This window comes from Dromiciops gliroides, chromosome 2 (assembly GCF_019393635.1).
Source record: "Dromiciops gliroides isolate mDroGli1 chromosome 2, mDroGli1.pri, whole genome shotgun sequence".
Lineage (NCBI taxonomy): Eukaryota > Metazoa > Chordata > Mammalia > Microbiotheria > Microbiotheriidae > Dromiciops > Dromiciops gliroides.
This window is the reverse complement of record NC_057862.1, coordinates 689,649,066-689,672,190: the sequence shown is the minus strand read 5'-3', so window position 1 is coordinate 689,672,190 and position 23,125 is coordinate 689,649,066. Positions and strand designations below refer to the sequence as shown.

The following is a 23,125-nucleotide window of genomic DNA, read 5'->3' as shown; positions in this document are numbered from 1 at the left end:
ATGGCAGAGCAGGGATGTGAACCAAGATCTGACTCCAAGGCCAGTGTTTTTCTCATTATAGCATATGTGGCGTTTAGCATGAGACATGAGAAAAGAGAAGAATGTAAGGAGGAAATGAGTTTGTGATCTAGTAGAATGACACAGAGCACAGAACACTGGGCCTAGATTTAGGAAGACCTGAGTTCAAATCCAGCCTCACATACTGACTAGCTATTTGATCCTGGGCAAGTCACATGACCTCTACCTCAGTTTCCTCAACTGTCAAACGGGGATAATAATAGCACTTAGCTCTGAGGGTTTTTGTGAGGATCAAATGAGATACCTGTAAAGCTCTTGGCACACAGTAGGTACTTAATTAAAATCCTTGTTTCCTTTCAACCCCAGAATCAGGAGATTTGGGTGTTTTTTTTCCCCTTTGCCAGGCATTTGAGGGTTAAGTGACTTGGCCAGGGTCACACAGCCAGTAAGTGTCAAGTGTCTGAGGCTGGATTTGAACTCAGGTCCTCCTGAATCCAGGGCCAATGCTCTATCCAGTGCGCCACCTAGCTGCTCCCCAATTTGTGTTTGTATTCTGGCCCTACCACTAACTTGTGGGACCTTTCCCAGATCATTTCACAGCTTGGGGTCTCACTTTCCTTATCCATAAAAAGAGATGGTCTTTCTGAATTGATTTCAAGGGAAAAACCAAAGTCCAGTTGATCAGCATCTTTACCAAATGACTCCAAGTTCATGAGCCTGAGACTTTAAAAACCATTTTTTTTTTTTGTTATCTGTTGATCAAGTTTAAAGCAAATACAGAATTGTGCATGCCAAGGAGGGTCCTCCCAACGGAGGGCTGCCCCTCCCGTCACCTTCCACCTCCTCACTCTGCATCCAATGACTCACACATGATCTCCTACCTTCATTCGAATGGAAGCTCCTGGAGGGCAGGACTTATTTGTGCCTTTCTTTGTACCCCCAGTGCTTAACACAGTGCCAGAAACTTGCCTGGTCCATGAACAAGGAGCCCCACCAGCAGGCTATTGCACTTGTCTGGGAATGAGGTGAGCAGGACCTGCACCAGGGTGCGGGCAGTGCCAAGAGGAAAGTCGGGGCCTGTATGGGCCATGTTGTACAGGTAGAATAGAAAGGATGTGGCAGCAGACTGGAGGTGGGGGAAGGGAAGGGAGTAAGGAGTAAAGGACGACCCCCAAGTTTAGAGCCTGCCTGCCCGGGAGGATGGTGGGTGGTGTCCTCCATAATAATCAGGAAAGTAAAAGAAGGGCTGTGGGGGACAGGGACTCCTTGCCAAGTCTCACTCAACCTCCCATTTCAGTCTGTCCTTCATTTAGATGTCAGTGATCTTCCTCAAGGGTGGGTCTGGCCAAGTCACCTATCCCTGCTTCAGTAAGCTCCAGAGGCTCTGGATCATTTTCAGGATCAAAACCCTGCTGTTTTTAAAGCCCTGCTTAACCTGGCCCCCTCCCCACCCCCCATGTCCAGCCTGCTTACACCTTCCTCCTCTTCACACCATTTCCTCAAACCATGCAGCTTCAGGCTGGATTCCCACCTTCTACAAATAGACTTTCCTGATCTCCCTTAAGAATGTTTATTTCACGAGGCAAGAGCAATGTAAGATGAGGAGGATGGGACTTTGCTGGGCTATTATGAAGGAAATTCTTTGTCAGGTATAAAGTACTATATAAATGTTAGCTATTATTGCAATAATCAACCTCATGGGTGTTTTGTATGTTTTGTAAAGAAATCTCCCTTTAAAGTACTATATAAATATAGTTTACTATTATTAAAAAAAATGAGCAGGATGCTATCAGAAAAGCCTGGACTTACATGAGCTAATGCAAAGTGAAATGGACTACATACAAAGTAACAGCAATAGTGTAAGATGATCTGCTGTGAATGACTTATTTTCAGCAATGCAGTGATCCAAGACAACTCTGAAGGACATATGAAAAATGCATTCCACCTACAGAGAAAGAACTGATGGTATCTGAATACGGATGGAAGTAGATTTTGTTGTTTCCCTTTTCTGAATTTTTCTGTTTTTGCATGACTGCACATATATAACTTATATTGAAATGCTTAAGGGGTTCTTAAGGGGGAGATAGGAAGAGAATTTGGAACACAAAAGTTTTAAAAATCGACGATACAATTTGTTTTTCTTTGTAAGGTGGGGGAAAATCCTAAATAAATAGATTCCGACTGAAGAATGCTTATTGCACTTGAATAAGTGCTTTTGCTCTGCTGATTTTATTTACATCATATCTGCATGCAGTTGTTTGTCATCTCTCCCATCAGACAGTGAGGTCCTGGAGAGCTGTTTTTGCCCTTCTTCCTATCCCCAGTGTAGGTGTGGTGGCACATTAGCAGGCCCTTAATAAATGCTTGCTGAATTGCTATTTTCCAAATGTGTGTACAGGCTGCTGTGATTAATAAAATGCCAATTTATTTAAGTTTCAGTGAATTCATAGCACCTTTAGGTCATGATATTTTTTCTTTTTAATTTTTTTATGTTTTCTTAATCAAAGGATACTTACAGTACAATAACTATTGCAAAGGTTTTTTTTTTTTTTACATTAAAAAAGCAGTCATTGTTGAAAGTCGACAAGCACTAGTATAGGCAAAGTTGGAAACAACTCAAGGATAAGGGGCCATACCACTGTTTGCTGAGCTCTCCAATGGAGCCTGGAATTCCTCAAGTGATGTTACAAAAGCACCCCCCCCCCCCAATCAAACACTCCAGATTGACAAAACAGCCCAGGTCCCTGCAGAAGAGCTGAGTGACCTTGACTCCAGTACCCTTTTTCCCAGAGACGGTGACATGTACAGTGGAGACTGTCCTGGACTTGAGCGCCAGGAAATCTGGATTTAATTCAGAACTAATGAGAAGCGTGGGACCCTGGGCAAATCACTCAATCTCTCAGTTCCTCATTCAGAAAATGCGGTTACCAATGACTTTAGAGTTGTGAACTACTTTGTAACCCTAGAGCATTGCAAAAACGTGTGGAATTACACTTCTGCTTACCCAAAGCCCGACTCAAATCAATCCCAATCCTACAGCCAACCAGCTCTTTTCCAGCTCAGTTTTAGGAAAACCAATGAGAAGGTGAGAAAGGGTGTGATGGTGTGTGTGTGTGTGTAAATGTGGGGGTGGGAAGACCCAAGAGACCAACTTGTTAAGCTTGGCAATGTGATTCTTTAATTAAAAGGCTTCTACAGGGGTCTTTTAAGAACTCAAATGAAAGCACCAATTACTTTCAGTTTTCTGAACATTCACTTTGTCCTTCTGGGGTTTCTTCCTTCCAGTTCTTTCACTTTTATGTATGCTCATCACAAAGCAACAAAAGCAATGTTGCTTTTCTTCTTCTTGTAGGCTGCCATTGGTGGGCTCCCTGAAGAGCCTGCATGAGAGTCTCAGCTCTTTTCTTGTTGCTCTCATTTGCCTCCCAAGTTTTCTTGGTACAGCTGGAGGGGCATGGATAGCAGGACTTCTGGGTAAGGTCCCTTTTCTGTAGCCATCACTACAAAAAGCTCACAGCAGCCCAGCTTTGACCAGGCCGGGTTCTTCAGTGCTGCCTGGCTGGCACTGTGGCTCACTTACACATACTGGAGCAGAGGCCTGTTGGATGCTGCTTAGTGAAGAGCTGACTCCACATGTGAAAACACAGTGGCTCTGCCCTCTCTCCTGGGCTTATGCAGGTGATTTCTTGAGCACAAGTGCGAGACTGAACGCATGCTCACTTCCATGCACATTAGCAGAGGTGATTGCTGAAAGATCTGAGCTCTTCCAGATGTAGGCCAGGGAGAAAGGAAATAAACTGGGCATGGAGCAAGGAACTGAAAGACAGAACTTGCTTTTCTTTTGGAGGCAACAGCACTAGCAAGACTGGCAGCCCAACAGAAACTCCTTCTTGGCTGAGGTGATGGTAGGAAGGTCCGAGGTCATTTTTTACAATGACTATCAGTTTGCTTATCTTATAAAGTGGGCATAATGCTTCAACAGGCAGTTGCAATGGAAGTGCTTTCTCAAGGGTAAACCCGATGCAGAAGCCACAAGAGGGTGGCCAGGACACACCAGTAGTGGCCATTCTGTAGAGCCTTTAACGACTTACAAAGCAAATGGGACAGGAGATTGCTATCAGGCCTCACAACACACCGGAGAGGGAGGGCAGGTGTCCTTAGCTCAGTTTTGCAAAGGGCAAAGGGGTCTGGAAGTTAGAGGAGTGGGAGGCAGCTTGGCCCAGTGGAATAAGCAAGCACTGGCTGCAGACTTCGAGGACCTGGGTTCAAAAACCCCCTTTGATGATTACTCTCCATGTGTCCTTGGCCAAAGTGGCTTGCAAGGACCCTTCCATCTATCCGTCTAACAGCCCACGACTCGCCCAAGGTCACACAAGCTCAAGTGGATGGACCAGTACTGGGCCTCAGACTCCATAGAAGCAATCGATGAGCTACTGATGAGGCCGGAGCCCTCCTTAAATGTCATCCCGAAGCCACCAATTCAGAATGAAAGCCTGGCCCCAAGCTTGGCAGTGCTGGGTGACTGACTAAGAACAGGTAAAGAGGAGAGAGCCCCAGAGAAAAGAAGTTGCCACCAGGATGCTTCCTGGAGTAGAGAAGAGCATGAGGCTAGATTAGACTAAGTGATAGAAGTATCCTTTTGGGTCTCTCATTTCCCTTTCTGATTTCTTTTTCCTCTTTGACAAAGAATCTTATGGTTTATAATTGTTACGTGTGTAAGTTGACCCACTAGGACCACAAGTTCAGAGCTAGAAGGGTCTGTGGAAGTCACTGATTCCCAACCTCTCATTTTAAAGATAAGGAAACAGAGGCCCAAGGAACTTAGGTGATTGTCAAGGGTCAAAAAACCATCAAGTACTTGACCTGGATTTGAACTCAGGTCTTCTTGACAAGACCAGTGCACCACACTGCTGCTGTCCCATGCCAATGGCAGATGTCAGTTATGTTAGGAGGTCTATTTTCTCCTATAAACTGGCAATTTAGTTCATTTTGCTCTTACTAACAGGTGTGGTTAGCACAAACCCAGGCATGAGAACCTGAATTTCTTTAGGTAAAAAAATCACATCACATTCCCGGAGTTGTCTGCCTAGGCCCTAGCCCTAGCCCTTGGGCACCACCAACTCAGAGCACCCACTCTAGAAGGCCCTGTAAGAACACCCACCACAGGCCTAAATCTAAAGAGACTGTCTCCTAGGCAGGTTGTAATCTTAATTCTAAACATAATAAGAAAAATGGTGTTAGCAACAATAGGCCAATAACTAACATAATGAAGGCCACTTAAAAATGTCAACAAAATAATAAAGCAACAAAAACAGTTTAACTGGCAAATCTAGATATGCATGTTAATTTTTGGTAATCTGCAGTGGAGGCTCTTTGCTCACTGGCCAAAATCTAAAATACCATCTTGTTTTAAAAATTTCAGGTATGACTTGGGATTTTAAAAAACTCACCATCAAACACACTTCAACCCGATCAGCAAAGTGGTCAAAAATACAATTTCTCCCTATGCTTGCCTGGGAAAGCAATGAAATAGATGGCAACCCTCCCTGGATTTGGCCTGACTAAACGTCATGCCAACTATTTTCTCCCATTTGATTTCTACATATCTGTGGTTGTCTATCTGTTCCCCACTGGTCTGAAAAATATGGTCCATTATAACTGTTAAGTTTCTGTCTTTTGTTCCAAGGAGGGAGGTTATAGTTGGGTTTTAGATTCCAAGTATATCTGCTCTGAGAATAGTCCTCTCTAGGTGGGCCTGGAGGAGGCAAAGGGGGATGGCTTCCCACATTTTGGCAAGAATAATTCCGTCTGTATTGGTTTTTCCTAGAAAGAAAAGGCAAGGACAAACTATTAATAGATATGCCACAGAAGTTAATGCAATGAGACTCAAGAATTGTTAACATCTAGTTAAGACAAGCTATTTCTTCCAGATGCCTAGTCAAGTTCCAGACAAAGAGGGGGCTCGTGCCCAATTGTTCAATGTTGGTAGTGAAGTGATTTTCTTGATTGAATATTTTTTTCCCTTCCATTCAATCAGTGTTTTCTTTGCAGAGGTCCTTTAACAGAAGAATGTGCCACATGACTTCCTAAGGTCATCGATTGAGAAAGAAACCCAAGAAAGACAACATTCAGCCATCTCCACTGGACATACTTTCACCATGTCACATGGAAGTGAGGGGAAGATCTTATAAAAGAAGTTAGGCAGTAGCCCTTAGCTTGAAAATTCAAATGGGGATAACATACTGTTCTAAACCCTTCATGTGCTAGAAAAATTACCCTGGAATTGTAGCAAAAGCTCATTTGTTTACAAGGGTAATACGATGAGAGGCACTACTCCAAGATCTTCACAGAACAAAGTTTTTTGTCCCAGCACAGATTAGTAATGTGAGTATGAGGAAAGTGGTGTAGAGTATGTGCTACCTTTAGGCAACCTCAGCAAGTCATAGATCTCTTTCTATCAAAACTAGCTTTTGAGTTCTGTTTAAACTCTGAGTAATAATCTGTTCTGAAGGAAGAAATGTGTAAGTGACATAGTTCGATGATGACAGTGAGGGGAAATGTGAATTGAGGAAGCTGCTGACAACCACCTTTGGATGGGTTTCCTGACTCAACTGAAGACTTCAAGAAGTCATGTGACACATCAGTATGAAAGAAGCATTCAGCCTAGGAAACTCAGAGAAAGAGGAGGGACCAGGGCACAGGAGGAATGGTTGCTGAATGAATTCTGCTTAGAGTGAGCAACGAAAATCATGAATGGGTAAAGTGTCTTCCACAATCATGAAGAAACTTTCATGGCCTTAAAAGACCAAATATGTACTTACAGAGCAAGAGCAAACCCAACTTTACCAAACCATTGCTACAGAATTTTAAAGAGCTAAGATTAGAAATCCTAAGTGTGTTCATTTAATAATCATCTGAACACTTTATTCTGGAAAGGGGCAACAGGATTTGTAAAACACTTAAGCCCCAGAGGAGGTGCTCTGCAAATCTGAAATGCTTTTCTTTTCCATGTCAATGAATTCACTTTTAAGGTGGAGCTTTATCAAGTTTACTGGTATAACAAAGAAGAGGCCTGATAACACACTCTTCAGATAAATTGATTCAGAATGCTCTCCCTCCCTTGCATTCTCCACCCCTCCCCCTCCAATGAATAGTGGTGACTAAATGTATCTCTCTACTCTGAGGTGAGCCGTCTGCTGTTCTCCTGTAAGGTTCATTGCTGAGATATGTCAATACTGGACAGACTATACTATTCCTTATCATTTCTTTCTTTTAAAGGTTGGCTTCAACGTTTATGATTCAGGAACAAAATGCTTTCAGGCCACAATAAAACAAAACCTTAACTGGTAAAGAAAGAGATATGTACTTCATAGTTACAGGTAGTGACATCATTTCTTTACCAAGAGTGAATCATAAATAAAATGACAGGCAATTAATAAAAGACAATTTTATATCATTATTTCCAGAGAGTTGTACGCTTGTACAAAATGTGTGGAAGTTGGCCTTTTAGCATTATGCTTATTCTAAGTTTGGGTTTCACCTTTATGCTACAAAAAAGGGGAGAACATATACCTGGATGACTGGTAGAAATCTCGGGGCTGTGAGTGGAACTCTCGACGATGGGATCTAAAGTCTCTGGGTTGAGAATGGAACTCCTGAGCCTGGTAATGGAAGTCGTCTTGGGGCTGGGAGCGGAAGTCTCGGGACCAATGGAAGGTCCGTCTAGGTCCGTGATAATCAGTTTCATGGGTGTTGTAAAAGTTTCTCCTCTTAATAAATGATTCTTCAAAATGTTCTGACCTTAAAGTACCATCATTCCTTAAAGACAAACATTTCACATTTCATATTACTGGTGCCCAAACTAGTTAAGTAGGTTTTGTTATTTTTGTTAACAATTTTAGGTATGTTAAAACAAACAAAAACCCCTCAAGTCTTACACAAATGAGATACAGGACTCACTTTCTGATTGGTCCATGCCGGAGGTCATCAATGTAATTTTGCCTTTCTATAGCATGTCCTCGACATCTATTGAACACTAAGGAGCAGAAGAAATACTAGTAAATCATAAATGAACTGAGAAAAAACGAAGCCATTTTCGCGCAGCTGATTCTCTCAGAATGCCAATTTTCCTCCCTGAACTCCAGAAGGGCCCGCTTTCTAGACTTTAGCCAAAGTGCTCGCACACACATGTGCTCGCTCGCTCGCTCGCTCCCCCCATGCACCCAGGCTTCTGAACACACTACTCAAGCAATCCATCACAAAGAACACAGAAATGCAAATTTCCATACTCACACTCTATTGCATCATTTGGTTTCATGCCTTCAACATCAATCAAATACCTGAACAGAACAACATAATTCAAGTCAGAGACTAATGACGGAAGAAAGGAAGGCTAAGTAGGACAAACAGGTGGTTTCTGGGTTGTTTGTAAGCTTGCATTAAAAAGCTGACTTATATTTATAACATAGCCCACCCAGCCTGCCCCTGGGCTTAAGAACTCACCGGCAAACAAGATATCCTGTTCTGTTTAAACCATGTGTACAGTGGACTCCAATAAGTTTGTCTATAAAATGGGAAATTTACAATTAAGGGAATGATGCTTACACACTAGGAACAAGACAAACAGCACAGTTCTCTTCCTCCGAGGCTCAGCTCAGGTGCCACCTCCCCCAAGAAGCCTCCCTCCATCTCTCCCAGTTGTCGGTACATCTTCCCTCTGCAAAGCACTTTGAAAATATCTATATATCTCCTATTTATGCATCTGTGTTCACACCACATCTCCCTAGTAGAATGCAAGGCCTTTGAGGGTAGAGACTGGGGCATTTTTGTACTTTCAGCAACTAGGACAGGGTCTGGAACATAGTACTACAGCAGGTATTCAATATAAATGTTTGCTCGATGAACTGATATACTGCACTTCTGAACAACATGCACTAGTGACTCTCATGAGCTTGAAAAGGAATTCTTCTCTAAGGGGGGGTAGAGAATTAATCGGTTATAGATGAAGACAAAGTGAACGTGAAGGGGACCTATAACACAAACTAGAAATCAAATGACTATGGGCGAGTGAACACAACTCATTCCAGTCTGCTACTTAAGAAGAGGGGATGACTAGGTTACTGATGGGGACGTGAGTAGGAAGTGGGAATTCCTACAGAAGGAGACTTTTCTGGTACTGAAACCGTAGCTGCCTTGAGAAGGGACCTGAAAGGCCATAGCCAGGTGTCAGAAGCAGGACTTCCTCTTAAAGCCCCTCCTGTGCTCCTCTCCTTCCCCATGCCACGCGGGCCCTCAGCACTAAGTCATGCCATCCATAAATCATATACAACGTGATCCTAGCTACCTTTACAAAAAGAGGGCACAGACTAGAAGGAGCCTCCACGAGCTGAGGGCCTCACAGGAAGTTGGCTCAGCAGGTACCTCCTCCAGACTGGGGGTGCCATGTGTCAGAATATCTACCCCTGTGATAAGGCACAGAAAAAAGCAGTCCCAGAGGGCAGGTTTAGAATGGATGAAGGGGAGTTTAAAGAGCAGCTTTCAGGAGCAAAGAGGCCATTAATAAGACTTCTGGGGACAGTACCAGCAGTCCTACCTAGAGGAGGCTGGCAGGACCCACTGTGTACTGTTTCCTAACGCACAGGACACATGGGAGAAGGACTGAAGACAGAATGAAGATGCACATGAGAATTCGGGAACAGTGAAGGGGCTTGGAGGAGGGAGCCCTAAAAGTGCCTCCCCTGGCTGAGCCTAAGCCTCGCTGTGAAGCCCCCTGAGCTTGGAAGAAAGATGTATAAGGCCAGCTTCCACCAGGAGAGACTGGAAAGCAGCAGGAAACAAGGAAGAAAGCCAAAGGCCATCACAGAAATGCAATGGCACAACAAGCAGAGAAATTAGAAAAATCCTCCTCTCCTAGTTCCCTCCTAAGGATGGGGGCTGAGCAGCACCTCATGTCTACTAGTCCCCTAACCCCCAAAGGAGGTGAGAGCCTGTTCTCTTGAGGCGTCATTACAAGACAAAGGGGCTGACTGTCATTTCAGCCAATCCATTAATGGCCTGAGAGCTGAAGTCTCTGGTCTAGAAGTGTTCCCAGGGACCTCTCATTTTGAGAAGAAGGAATGAAGAAAATCTAACAACGGAGAGCAGAGGGGTTAGTTCCTTTCCAGACCTTTTGCTCTCTTCCCTGCTTCCTTTCGCCTGATCTAGCATTTCTAAATGCCGAAATCCCCAGAAGTGGGACCTGGAAAAGGCGTGGAGCCATCCATGTCTTTCCTTTCCTTTTTAAATTAAAAAAAAAAATGGGGGGGGGGGGCGGGGCCATGGTGGTTAAGTGATTTGCCCAGGGTCACACAGCTAGTAAGTATCAAGTGTCTAAGGCCAGATTTGAACTCAGGTCCTCCTGAATCCAGTGATTTATCCACTGCGCCACCTAGCTGCCCCCATCTTTGCTTTACTTTGTGTTTGTTTTTTCTCTGTTGAGAACTTATTACAACTATGTTCCCTTTGATAGAGGTTATCTGGCATATTTAGCTTTAAACTTAAATTTTCCTGAAGTAATCAATACATATTTTAATCACAGGTATCCAATAACTATATTAGGATTGGTTTCTGAGGAGAAACCTTTGTGTGTCCTTGGATATAACTTGCCTAAAAGTACCATCGTTGAGATACAAAGTATGCAAGCAAAACCATGGATCTGTGTAAAGTTAGTCTTGTTACCTGACCCTAGAAGGGAAAATGGCTGATGCTGCTGAAACGTAGATCATCATCTACCTATCCAATGGGATACCCCAGTTAGCCCATTCAGAGCAGAGTCCCTGAATGTATAAGGTGTAAGAATGGGTCAAGAAGTACAAAGAGGGGACCAAAGCTTTCAGAGGACACTGATCGAGCCAGCTCCAGGTTTAAGTGAATTCAGGAACCACTGAGCCTTTCTGGAGCTTTCCCCATCCTTTAAATAAGAAGCTTTCTCTCAGCCATTCCTTTCTTTCTGTTTTTTGTTTTTTTGCGGGGCAGTGGGGGTTAAGTGACTTGCCCAGGGTCACACAGCTAGTAAGTGTCAAGTGTCTGAGGCTGGATTTGAACTCAGGTACTCCTGAATCCAAGGCTGGTGCTTTATCTACTGCGCCACCTAGCTGCCCCCATTCCTTTCTTTCTACTTACCAAGCTCATGGATAAGGTCTACTGTTCCTTCCTACAATCTCTATGGCTCCCCCTTACCCTAAGGATATTTTCTCTCGTCTCCTCCCTCACGCTTACCTAGCTTATCAAAAAATGAAATTCAAGTTTGCATACGTATGTTTTGAACATGTGCTTGTTTACAGAATAAAGTTTCATACTTATCATATTTCAATCTAAAAAAATTATTTGTAGGAGAACCTCTACTTTGTATTCAGTGGAGGAATGCAGATCCAAAGCATGACAGAAGCCGCTAGCCCTCGGCTTAATTTCATCCCACATTCGGGGCAGGGACATTTATAGCATATCCTTTCACACCTATAGTTGTGAAAATGCAACAGGGTCCTGAAGCTTTTATTTGTATTAGCTGAGAAGGCCAAAAGAGGGGGACATTGTTCTCTAAAAAATGTTTTCCTTGTATTTTCGTTTTGATTGACAAGGTGCTTTTTCTCTCTCCCACATCTGGTTTCTTTATCGTACCCTCCCTACTTTTATGGAAGAAATTGTTTTATATTATCTATTCTTAAGTTAAAACAGCCCAGTGCAGTAAAAGGATCCCTAACCCACCCTAAAGTTGACTCACACAATTTCTATGGGTTCTTCTCCATTAGACCCACTTTGCACTTTGACTTTCATGGGGATCCCATGAATTCTTCTAATGATAATTAAAATAACGACAAATCCAGGTAGTAATTCATTTAAAGCATCTTTGTATTTAACATGCAAAGCAAGCCTGGGAAAATCAGAGCCCAGGAAATAGATAAACTCACCATTATCTTGGTTTTCTTTCAAGAATTTGTTCACGGCACATTTGAATTTAAAAATTGTGTCATCATCAGGCACCTGGTGTCCAACAGTAAAAATCTTTAAGTAAGGAAGAGCCTCTGGCAACTCCTGCAAATGAAAGTTGGGACAGGAAGGGAAGGGGGAAGGGGTAATCACATTAATCTTTCCATTTCTTTCCACAAGTGAGCGACACAAGCAGAGTTGGGAATCAAGAGGCTATAACAATATGCTAGGCAAGCCCGTCCCACCTAACCAGCCTCTCTCACCCTCCTTACCTCTGCCTCTACAATCTCTTTCCTTCAAAGCTTGGCTTAAGTGTTACCTTGTCTACATGAGGCTTTTCCTCATCTCCCTCTGCTGCTAGTGTCTTCAGCATCAAAAATTATCTTAAATGTCTCTGTATCCGTCTTGCAGATACTGTACAATCAAGAGAAATGTGCCATTTCTTCTGAAGTCTAGGGTTTGATTAGCAGTTAGGCAATGGAGGGAGCCAAAGGAAACCTTGCTGCCTCCTGGGAGAACAATTGAAGGCTTAGGCTTCCCTGATTTGGTCATTTTGATAACTGGTCACCCACTGATGTTTTACCTTTCTCTGAATATTTTGAAGGCTCTACAGCTCTGACTAAGCCTTAATCTGCCTCTGAATGGAACACGTGAACAGCTCTGCAGATGTAATGATCTGATTTCAATGCCCTGGGCCTCCTGGCTTTGATTCTGTCCCGCTAATGTCCCAGCACAGACTGGAGTCGGCAATGGCCCCCTCCCAAGCGGTCCCACCTTAATCAAGAAAAGAAACATGCTTAAGCCACAATGGAGTGGAAGAGTAGTGGCTACTTTTCAATAGTTCTTCTATAAGCAGCACATGAAAAGGGCTGAGAGATGGAAGGGAGCTTTCATCTCTAACTTCCTCATTTTATCAGCGAGAAAACTGAGGCTGAGGCAGATGAAGTGATTCATCCAAGATCACTGAAGTTATCAGAAGTGGGCTTGGAGCCCTGAGCCTTGGACTCCAGAGCCATTTTCTTGCCCGTTTCACACTGACAGAATGTGAGCTCGAGGGCAGTGACAGCTTCGGTTTTGTTTTTGGATCCCTAGTACAGTGCATGGCACAGAAGCTTACTAAGTACTCGTTGAATTTCTCCTGAATAAACATGGTCTGACCTACCCCCATCGTTTTGGGGGTCACCAGTCTCCCCTCCCTGTCCATGGACATTTAATTCCACCAAAGAACACAACAGGAGCACCCACACCACAAGAGGCTGCCCTCCCTAAAGCCAAATGACGCTCCCCTGTCTTGGTCTCTACCATGGTCATTCTAGGGCCCAGGCGAGGGTCAGAAAACAGGAGGCTGAGAGAACAAAAACCCCACTACCCAACTGCCCCCAATGGCACCAGCACACACAAAAAGGGTTTCTTCAATTTCCTCTGAGCCTTCGTGGTTCGGCTAAGAGAAGCTTTTCTTTCTTTTTTCTTTTTTTTTAAATCCACAGAGAGAAAGCTGTAAGGACCCCAACAGACTGAACTGGGACAGTCAAGCACCAACAGAACAATGGAGCTCAAATGGGCAAAAAAGTTTTTGTTTTAATCTTTGCCCAAGTGCTGAAGCCGCAAGATTGGAGAAGAAGAATAAGGGCCACCTCCTCGTTTCCACTGGGATGAATGTCACGAAAGATGACCGTGCTTCGAGGATAATGACATCATCTAGTCAGGCCTGACAGTAAGAATTCTGTTGGCTCAGGATTAACTACCAGGAGTAACACCCAGCCAACTGTCAGACTCCTGTGCTCTATTCAGCAAGAAGACCAGGCCCATCAATGCAAAGGTCTCACTCACTTCTGGTTTATAATAGCGCTGTGTATATGTTAAATCGATGATCAAACCAAGCTCTTCATTCTGTTCTCTTATTTTGTTAACAAGATCCAATGGGGAAAAGCGTTCTTCTGGAGCAAGTTTTTCTTCAAAACTCTGTCGAGGGGAGCAAGAATAAAAACCAAGAATGTAAGTAACCTTCTATTGCTTAAGCATTTTAAAATTTCCCTGACTTTCACCAACAACCTTTTGAGGTAGAAGGGAAGGCATTACTGTCCCCATTGATATATGAGACAGAGCATCAGCCAGGGGAACTCTCCTCCCTAAGGCCAGGACACGAAAGAGACAGAGCAAGGACTTAAACCCAGCTCTTCATACTCCCAGTTCTTCCCAGCCCGCCATGATGCCCTTCCCTACTGCCTTCTCTGCCCGCTAGAGCCTGCATGATTTCTTTCTTCTGAATTCCTACAACACTGTCTGCACTACTCATTTGACACTCATCATGTCCTACACATCATATTGTTCATTCTATTTTTATATTTACAAGGTGACAATGAAATAGAGACCAAATTCCATCAAGCCACACACAAAATCCAGTCTCTTTACTGTCACATCTAGGGTTAAATCTTGTCTCTTGCATTAAGACTGTAGGTACCTGGAGGGGAGGAACCATAGCTTACCCTTCTTTCTATATGACAGTGCACTGCACAGAGCAAAAGTGACTGTTTTACCCATCACCTCATTAAAAGCACTTCTCATCAAACCAAAGGTCTGTCTTCATGACGTTTTTACTACTTTTTTTTTTTTGCGGGACAATGGGGGTTAAGTGACTTGCCCAGGGTCACACAGCTAGTAAGTGTTAAGTGTCTGAGGCCGGACCTGAACTCAGATACTCCTGAATCCAGGGCCAGTGCTTTATTCACTGCGCCACCTAGCTGCCCCACATTTTTACTTCTTTTAGCCCATCCTATGTATTCTGTCTAGGACAGCTTGGTGGCACAGTGGATAAAGTGTAAGGCCTGCAGTCAGGAAGATCCGAGTTCACATCAGGCCTCAAACACTAGCTGGGTGACCCTGGGCAAGTCACGTCACCCTGTTTGCCTCAGTTTCCTCATCTGTAAAATTCACAGGAGAAGGAAATGGTGAACCACTCCAGTATCCTTGCCAAGAAAACCCCAAATGGGGTCATGAAGAATTGGATACAACCGAACAACATGTATTGAGTCTCTCTCTCTCTCTAGTTCACCTCTCAATGTTCTGCTCCCCTAAATCCTTCGTGGCTTGAACTGCTGTCCTAGGCACAAGACCCTTCTCATCACTATTGGCTTAGCTGAGCTCTCCTGTTCCCCAGGCCAATTCTATCTGCATCTCCCTCCACTGGCTCTTTCTTATGTTCTTCGGAACCTCCATTCTATTTCTATTAACTCTGCTCCAACAAAAACCTTAAAACACTAAGTGTCAGACATAATTACAGTGACTGTTATCTAGTCCTTCCAATCCTCTTCAGTGGGAGATCTTCACACCTTCTTCAATAACTTTAGCACCTCATTCTGTCGCCCTCACTCCATTCTCTTCCACCCCATGAACTACTGTTCTGTCCTCACAGGTCCTCCATCCTCTCAAAGCCTTTGACTACTTTTGTTGTTGTTGTGTTTTTTTTTTTTTGGTGAGGCAATTGGGGTTAAGTGACTTGCCCAGGGTCACACAGCTAGTAAGTGTCAAGTGTCTGAGGCCGGATTTGAACTCAGGTCCTCCTGACTCCAGGGCCGGTGCTTTATCCACTGCGCCACCTAGCTGCCCCCTTTGACTACTTTTTACCCTTCATTTCTCTCCACAGGTGTTGGCAGACCTGGATCATTTTCACCTGAAATTGTTCTATGCCAATCAGCCAACAAGCACTTCTCAGCATCTTCTATGGGTCAGGCATGATGCCTTTAAAGAAGAGAGGCAAAAACAAGGCTCCCAGGAATTGGAGACCTTTGAGCTTGAAGGCTTCCCCTCCAGGGACCCAGGGACACTAAGAGACGGAAAGGAAGAGGGAAAGCAAGGCAAACAGGGGACGCAGCCACAGCAAAGACAGGAGAACTGTCTGTGGAGCCCCAAGTGAGCGCGTGTAGCTGCACCCAAGTGGGCGGAGGGCAGTAAAATGTAAGAAGCCTGCAACAGGAGAAAGGAACAAGGCTCCCACGAGCTTTACATACCAAATAATTTTATAGTTGATCCTGGAGACAAAAACAGAGCCCCTCATTTACCGAGGGGAGGGTGACATGGACAGACCCCTGACAGCTGAGTGAAGGATGGACTAGCATAGGGGCCTGATTGAAGGCTCTGTAATAATCCAGGGGAGAATTAATGAAGATCTGAGCTAGGACAGTGGCTGGGTAAGTGGAGAGAAGGGTATGTATAGGAAAGATGTGGAGACAGGACAAGAATTGGGAATGGACTGGTATGGCAGAAATAGGTTTATTTTATTTTAAAAGAATATTTTATTCTAATTGGACTGTGTGCAAGAGTGTAATTCTTTTTGGCAGGCTATGGGGGTTAAGTGACTTGCCCAGGGTCACAGAGCTAGTAAGTGTCAAGTGTCTGAGGGTGGATTTGAACTCAGGTCCTCCTGACTCCAGGGCTGGTGCTCTATCCCCTGTACCATCTAGCTGCCCCTAGAAATAGGTTTATTATGTTATCTTATGATACTTCTTAATTTTTTTTTTTTTAATTTAGGGCCCATATCAGAATCTGACTTGGGATGCATTTTTTTTCTTTTTTGCTGGCTATGGGGGTTAAGTGACTTGCCCAGGGTCACACAGCTAGTAAGCGTCAAGTGTCTGAGGCCAGATTTGAACTCAGGTCCTCCTGAATCCAGGGCCAGTGATTTATCCACTGCACCACCTAGCTGTCCCCGGGATGCAGTTTTAATTTGCCGCAAAACTTACTTGCTGGCTTGCTGATGCCTCCATGCATTGGCCCTCACTACATATTCTGCTACTCAACCATCCCTTACTCTGTTCTTTGGCAGAACACTGGGTGGGCCTTCATCTATGATGCAGGTAGAGACAAGACTTAGCACTGCTCAAATGCTCCACTGGAACACCCTATGTCAGTAAAGATGGTCAGATGGGAACCACCTGAAAAAAACCCCACTCAAATCCCTAGTTGGTGGGGCAATCACCGATAGTTCCTGCCTGCCTGTCTCCCATTCTCAGACAACTCCTCTCCTGTCCAGTGTCTTCTCCCTTCCCCCATTTCCATTTAGGTTTCAAGGCTGCTGTGCTATCTGCCTCTGGGCCACCACAACTTACCTACCAGTATTGGTAAGTGTCATTGATCCACTAATAAAGCTTCTCACCATAACTCTTGGGGTTGTCCTTTCCTGTGAGAATCCAACCAAACTAGCTGGATGGGCCACAAGCCAAGCCCAGGACAAGACTATGTCTCTGGAGCTCATGAGCCAGTGACCAAAGCTGAGATTAGGTTTCCTGGCAGCCACACCTCCTCAGACAAGGTGAGACCAGAAGTCTCTTTGCCACACACTGTCTACTCCTACCCCACGTGCTCTCCAGAAAGAATATGGGCCGGGTCACTCTTCCTAAATGGGATTAGGACTCTTGGTAGCAATCCTGATATCCTGATGAGCAAGGTGCTGTGGTTCCAGACGAATGCAAAGACTGAGGGTCTCATTCTTGTGCCACATTGATAGGGAATGCTTTTCATTCCATGAAGTCTGTGTCCAGGGACCCTGGCAACTACCTTGGAGCAGGCAGGATTTCCTGACCAAAATGAATAGAGCAAGGGGTAGAGCCTGAACCATAGACCTCAGCCATAGGGAACTCCCCACATTCTACTCCTTAGATCCATAAGCCACTGGTTAGGATGGTGCCAGTGTCTGCCATGTCTGCCATGCCCCAGGGGCAGGGCACTAATTCTCTACTGTGATCAAAGCAATACAGGTGCCTATGTGGAGTCAAAGTGAGGAACAGGATAACTGTCAAGTTGTTAGCCTGGCTGACCAGGAAGATGGTGGTGAATGTTATCTGCACAAAGATAATAATGAAAGCCATGGAAGGAAGCTGATGAGATCTCTAAGGGAGATGGTAGCGGGAGAAAAGAAGGCCTAGGACAGAGCCTTGGGCAACATCCATGGTTAGTGGACATGACGTGAAGGACAGAAGAGCATAGAAAAGTAATGAGTCCATCAGATAGTGAGAGAAACGTCATGAAAATCTAGGGAGGAGAAAGCATCCAGGAAGTGATCCAAGCGGCTCGAAGGCTGCAGAGACACCAAGGAGAATGAGGATGGAGAAAAGGCCACCAGATCTGTAACTCAGAGGTCACTGGTAACTCCAGCCAAACGTCTCCAAGAACATGAACGGCTTCACTTCATCCAAGTCTGATGTTTCTCCAAATTCTTTATGTTTACTGTTTCTTAAGGTGCAATTTCTTATGTTTCCTACATTGATATCTCACAGGGTTTTCAGACATTCCCCTGATATCATAAAAAAAGGAATTCTCTGAATATTATGGTACAGGTGGGACCTTCCTATCAGCACTGCGGGAAGCAGTTTTCATACTTGCAGTTCCTCAAACTGACAAAATCATAGGTTCATTCTCCCTCTTGACACCCAAGTTTAGAAATCTCAAGTACCTATGCCAAACTGTTAAATAAATGACAAAAACATCAGACTTGTATATATGTTGTCCACTGTTAGACTAATTTTCTGTTTTTAACCAAAATCATACTCTCTTGCATGGATAAAAGTAGCAATCACTGAAATATTAGTAATAATCTTCCATTTGAGGAATTCTTTCCCACAATGGCTATAAGAAAATGTGCCGCATCTAGTCTTGGGATAGGTAAGATCATTCACATGAATATAAATAAAGTCTTAACTTGAAGAGAATTCCTGAGATGAGATGTAGAAATAACAGAGGCACAATTGTATTTAAACTTCTATCAAGTGTCCCATACTCACTTAAATACCAGTATGAGGAACACCAGTGTTCCTCATACCACTAGGGAGGCCTAGAGAATATTATGGAAATTAGAGCACCAGCCCTGGAGTCAGGAGGACTTGAGTTTAAATCTGGCCTCAGACACTTAACACTTACTAGCTGTGTGACACTGGGCAAGTCACTTAACCCCAACTGCTTCACCAAAAAACCAAAAACAAAATCATTAAATTTAATTTATTGAAATTATTTCTCATCTCCTACATCTCATGTATCTTCCTTCTCACATTCTTTCTCCATCCATCCTCCTAATAAGTTCAAACAAAAACAACATATTTTTCAGAGATTCCATGTTGAGAATGTGGCTTTACTAACCCAAAACATATTTTTTATCGCTAGGTTCTCTATTTTTATTACTGAAAAGAAATCTCACTGGCTTTTTACTAACCTTTTTTTGTTTTTTTTTTTTTCTTTATTTGGTATTTTTTCCCCAATTATATGTAAAAACCATAAGTTCCAAAGTCTCTTCCTTCATTCCCCCTCCCCCCAAACTTTGAGAAAGCAAGCAATTTGATATAGGTATCCATGTGTAGTCATACAAAACATTTCCATATTTTACTAACCTTTTTTAAAGGAACTTTAAAAGCAATGAAACGTGTCCCAGGCATCCGCTGTCCAACTGGGAGGTAATCTTTCCACCTAGAAGATAAATATTTGCACATGAGGCTTTCTGGAATGAGCTCTGGAAAGCTCCATTTTATAGACTGACCACTCTTCCCTGCTCTGCTTTGGACACTGTCAAAAAAAGAGCAATGCTTTACTTCCTGCCTTCTGTATCATTCATTAACATCACATTTACTAGTTGGGTGCCTGAGGTTTGTTGGAAAGGAAAAAAAAGCTTGCTGGAAATGAGACGGAATATCGCTCACCAGAGCTAACAGCCACATACACAAATCTGACTCAACCTCCACTCGCTAAATAAAGCTGTTGGAACTATGACAGACAGGAATGGCCACAGACAATGCACAACCACAACTGATCTAAACATACTAGAGTAAAGCTGGCAGAGATCTCTCAGGTAATCCAGGGCAATCCCTTCTTGAAGTATGGATCCTATTAGCAACACCTCAGGTTGGTAACCAGCAGCCAACCTTCTCTTGGATACCTTTCATGACTGGGAACTCATTACTGCACCAATAATTCTGTTCCACTTCGCGACGGTTCTCATTGTACTTGGAGCTGGAAGGCAAAGCAACAGGGGCCAAAGTATGTTTCCCTCTAATTTCCACTCTTGGTTCTCTCCTCTGAGGCTTAACAGAGTAGTCTAGCATCTTCTTGAGGAAACTTTAAAATTATTCAAAGATGGAGACCATAGGTGCCTCCCAGAATCAGCAGTGAGTTTGGAAGGGACTTTTGCAGTCAGTTAGTCCAGATCTTCATGACAGTAATGGCTACTTCTGGCCCAAAGTCATTTTTTCATACAGGCAAGAAGAGCCCCTCCAATATAACCAGCAATTGATTCTCCAGCTCTGAGAGCAGTCACCAGTAAAGCAACAGGACATTATCATGATGAAGATGCCCAAGGCTTAACATCCAGGCTTGGGGTAAGACCAGATCTTGGGCTGTCCCTGGGCCTTGGTGCAGGGATCTTCAGAGGTGCCAGCTTCTCACCTAAGAGGCTGAGTTGGTTTCCCATTTCTGATGTTATAGGCAGGGAAGGAGGGGAAGGCTGGGCATGAGTAATCAAAGCCTAGCTGCAGAGGCAGGAGAGGAAGGATCTGGAATAGCACCAGCCTGTTTCCAACGCTCAGAGACTTTCTGGATCACCACAAACTCCCACCTGCTGTTTCGAGCTCCATTCTCCAGAGCCAAGGAGAACACATCTAGTTTGAGGGCTTCAGAACCCTTACAAAAGGTGTAGATGATCCCATTCCCCCTAAGTCTCCCCAAAGCAAAATACTCCTAATTCCTTATAAGGAAGGCAGTATGCTCAAGTGTTCAGAATACGGGCCATGGGTTTTCAACCTGGCTGTCACTTACCACTTCCTGGGCCTTAATTTAATATCTGTAAAACAGGGAAACGGATTAGATGATAACCCTTTAAGTCTCCTTCCAGCCCTGAACACTTCGGTGTTTGTTGCTCCATATATGTCCGATACAGTGTTATCTTTTCTGATTCTATATTACCCTGAGATAAAATTCAGAGTAAAACTATGTATCTATGAACACTCCCCAAGGAGAAGCCCTTGGAAAGATGCCTTCAGACTCCTGCTGCTTGTGCTCCAACGACCCGAACACAGGCTTGGAGAAACAGCCCCTGCTCTCCCAGAGCTCCAAGCCTCACCATCAAATACACTGTGGCCATTTTCTTAACTTTCCAATGACTGATGATGGTGGCTTGCTTGGACCCTTTGAGGCCCAAGGTCCAGCTCAGGCCACAGTCAGGGATCAGGGCGGGACTCTCACTGAGGAATTAATAGCAGCTCGGTGGCCTCCATCACATTTGATCTTCAAAATAACCCAATAAGGGGGCTACCATTAGTACACTTGTACAGATGACAAAATTGAAGCTCCCCAGTGGCTGAGGTCTGGAATTTAAACCCAGATGCAGGACATCTCCAAGCAAACTAGCCAAGTCCTATTATGATATCGGGCACACTGGGGTATTCCTCCCTTGCAATCCCTCATTCCGATCCATTAATTAACACCAACTAAGCACTTACTTTGAGGACCTACCTACTATATCCACGGCCCTGAAAAAACCAACCAACCAACCAGTTCCCACCGCAAGTTCATCAGATGGCGTTAGAAGTAATCTTATCGATCATCTGGTTCGACTCCACTGAGGAAGCAAGTGATGCTAGGCATGGTTCGGTGACCTGCCCAGATCCCACAGCTACCAAGTGGTAGGATCTGAACCCAGACCCTCCGTTGTACCACAGCGAGAAAGGGAACACAGACACCCATCATTTCAACAAAACACGATGTGCCAGGGGGGTAAGAGAAGGACGAGGTGCCAAGGAAAGCCCGAGTACAGAGGTCGTGTTTAGCTGAGGGAGAAGGCAGTCTGGGGGAGCTAGGGACAGAAACCCAGGAAGGCTTCGCGGAAGAGGAGGCATCTAACGACAATGACAGCTATCCCACAAACACATTACGTCACTCGATGCTCAACGGCCACCCTGAGAGGCGGGAGCTGTTAGGATCCCCCTTAAACAGGTGGAGAAACTGAGGCAGACGGCGGCGAAGGGGCGGACTTGGAGGGGCGCACCCCAGGCTCCCTTCTGCCCTCGGGTCCCCCGCCCACAGACTCAAAGGTCCACAGGCTGGGCGCTGGGCGGGGCGAGCGGGGAAACTGAGGCTGGGCAGGGCGGGAGGGCGCCGCTCCCTCCCTCGCTCCCTCCCCGCCCCCACCCCGCGGTCCCGCCGCCCGCCGCGCCTCCTCCCGGCAGCCCTCCAGGCTTCGGGCCCGGCCCGCTCTGGCTCTCACCTGTCCGGGAGGTGGTTCGCACCCTTTCCCCGGCCGCCGCCTCCGCCCCTCCCCGCGGTGCTGGGGGCCCCCCAGCTGCCCCGCGCCTGCTGCCGCCGGCTCATGACGCCCCGCGCCGCCGCCCGCAGCCCGCCCCACGCCGCCACCTCAGCTCCGGGACCCGCGCCCACCCAGCCCTCCGCGCCTCCGGCCTCGGCCCTGCCGCACTGCGCCTGCGCGGCCACCAGCACGCGCCTGCGCGGCCGACGTCATTGGCGTGTTGTCCCCGTGGCCGCCGACGGAATGACGTCACCACCCCGCCGTCCGTTCCTGCCCGGGGTGGCCGGGAATCCGGAAAAGCCTACAGCGCTCTCTGGTGGAGCCTCGCTGCCTGTGCAGGGACTGTGCCCTTGCTCTCAGCAAAAGGAGAAAGCTAGGGATCCATTACCAAGATGTCAGACCCACAGAGGAGCAAGGAAGAAATGACCTGTCCCATCTATGGCTAGAGAAAGAATTCGGGACCAAGCCGAGAGACAGAGACGGAGACAGAGACACACAGACAGAGAGAAAGCTATTCATTTATAGCTAGCGTTTATTGTATATTACAGTGAGCAAAGTGCTTTACAATTATCTTATTTTATCCTTACAGCAATCCTGGAAGGGAGGTGTGCAGAACTCTATTGGAACGTTTTTATAGGCCGTACATAGGAATGGGGATGTCATTAGTGTATGGAACTTCTAGATAAAGAAAACCTCTCTGAAATTCTGTATTTATTTGATACTGACCTCATGGCTTCTCCCAGTGACTGCTTCAGATTTTGGTTAAGGCACTTTCATTACAATGGGCTTCTAAATGGTTTTCTGCTTCGAGTCTATTCCCAATCCACACATTTGCCAAAATAATTTCCTAAAGTGTTGGTCTGA

At 45.1% G+C, this 23,125-nt stretch overlaps 1 protein-coding gene across 1 annotated transcript; it reads right to left on the bottom strand.

Moving 5' to 3' along the window:
• Positions 1-3,173: 3,173 nt before the first annotated feature.
• On the bottom strand, positions 3,174-22,326 carry DUSP11 (dual specificity phosphatase 11). The gene is made up of 9 exons (XM_043989419.1): positions 22,223-22,326; positions 19,359-19,434; positions 13,813-13,944; positions 11,964-12,087; positions 8,521-8,581; positions 8,311-8,357; positions 7,978-8,053; positions 7,591-7,836; positions 3,174-5,841 (listed from the first exon to the last, which is right to left on the bottom strand). The coding sequence occupies exons 1-9, from the start codon at positions 22,324-22,326 to the stop codon at positions 5,580-5,582; spliced, it is 1,128 nt and encodes a 375-aa protein (XP_043845354.1). The 3' UTR covers positions 3,174-5,579.
• Between the last annotated feature and the right edge of the window lie 799 nt (positions 22,327-23,125).

Excerpts from the sequence above, each read along its gene's own strand:
- DUSP11 (XM_043989419.1), bottom strand. The coding sequence starts at position 22,326 with ATGAGCCGGCGGCAGCAGGCGCGGGGCAGCTGGGGGGCCCCCAGCACC. Across the intron at positions 12,088-13,812 it reads AGCGCTATTATAAACCAGAA|GAGTTGCCAGAGGCTCTTCC; the intron begins GTGAGTGAGACC and ends TTTCATTTGCAG. Across the intron at positions 7,837-7,977 it reads CGGCATGGACCAATCAGAAA|GAATGATGGTACTTTAAGGT; the intron begins GTGAGTCCTGTA and ends TTTGTCTTTAAG.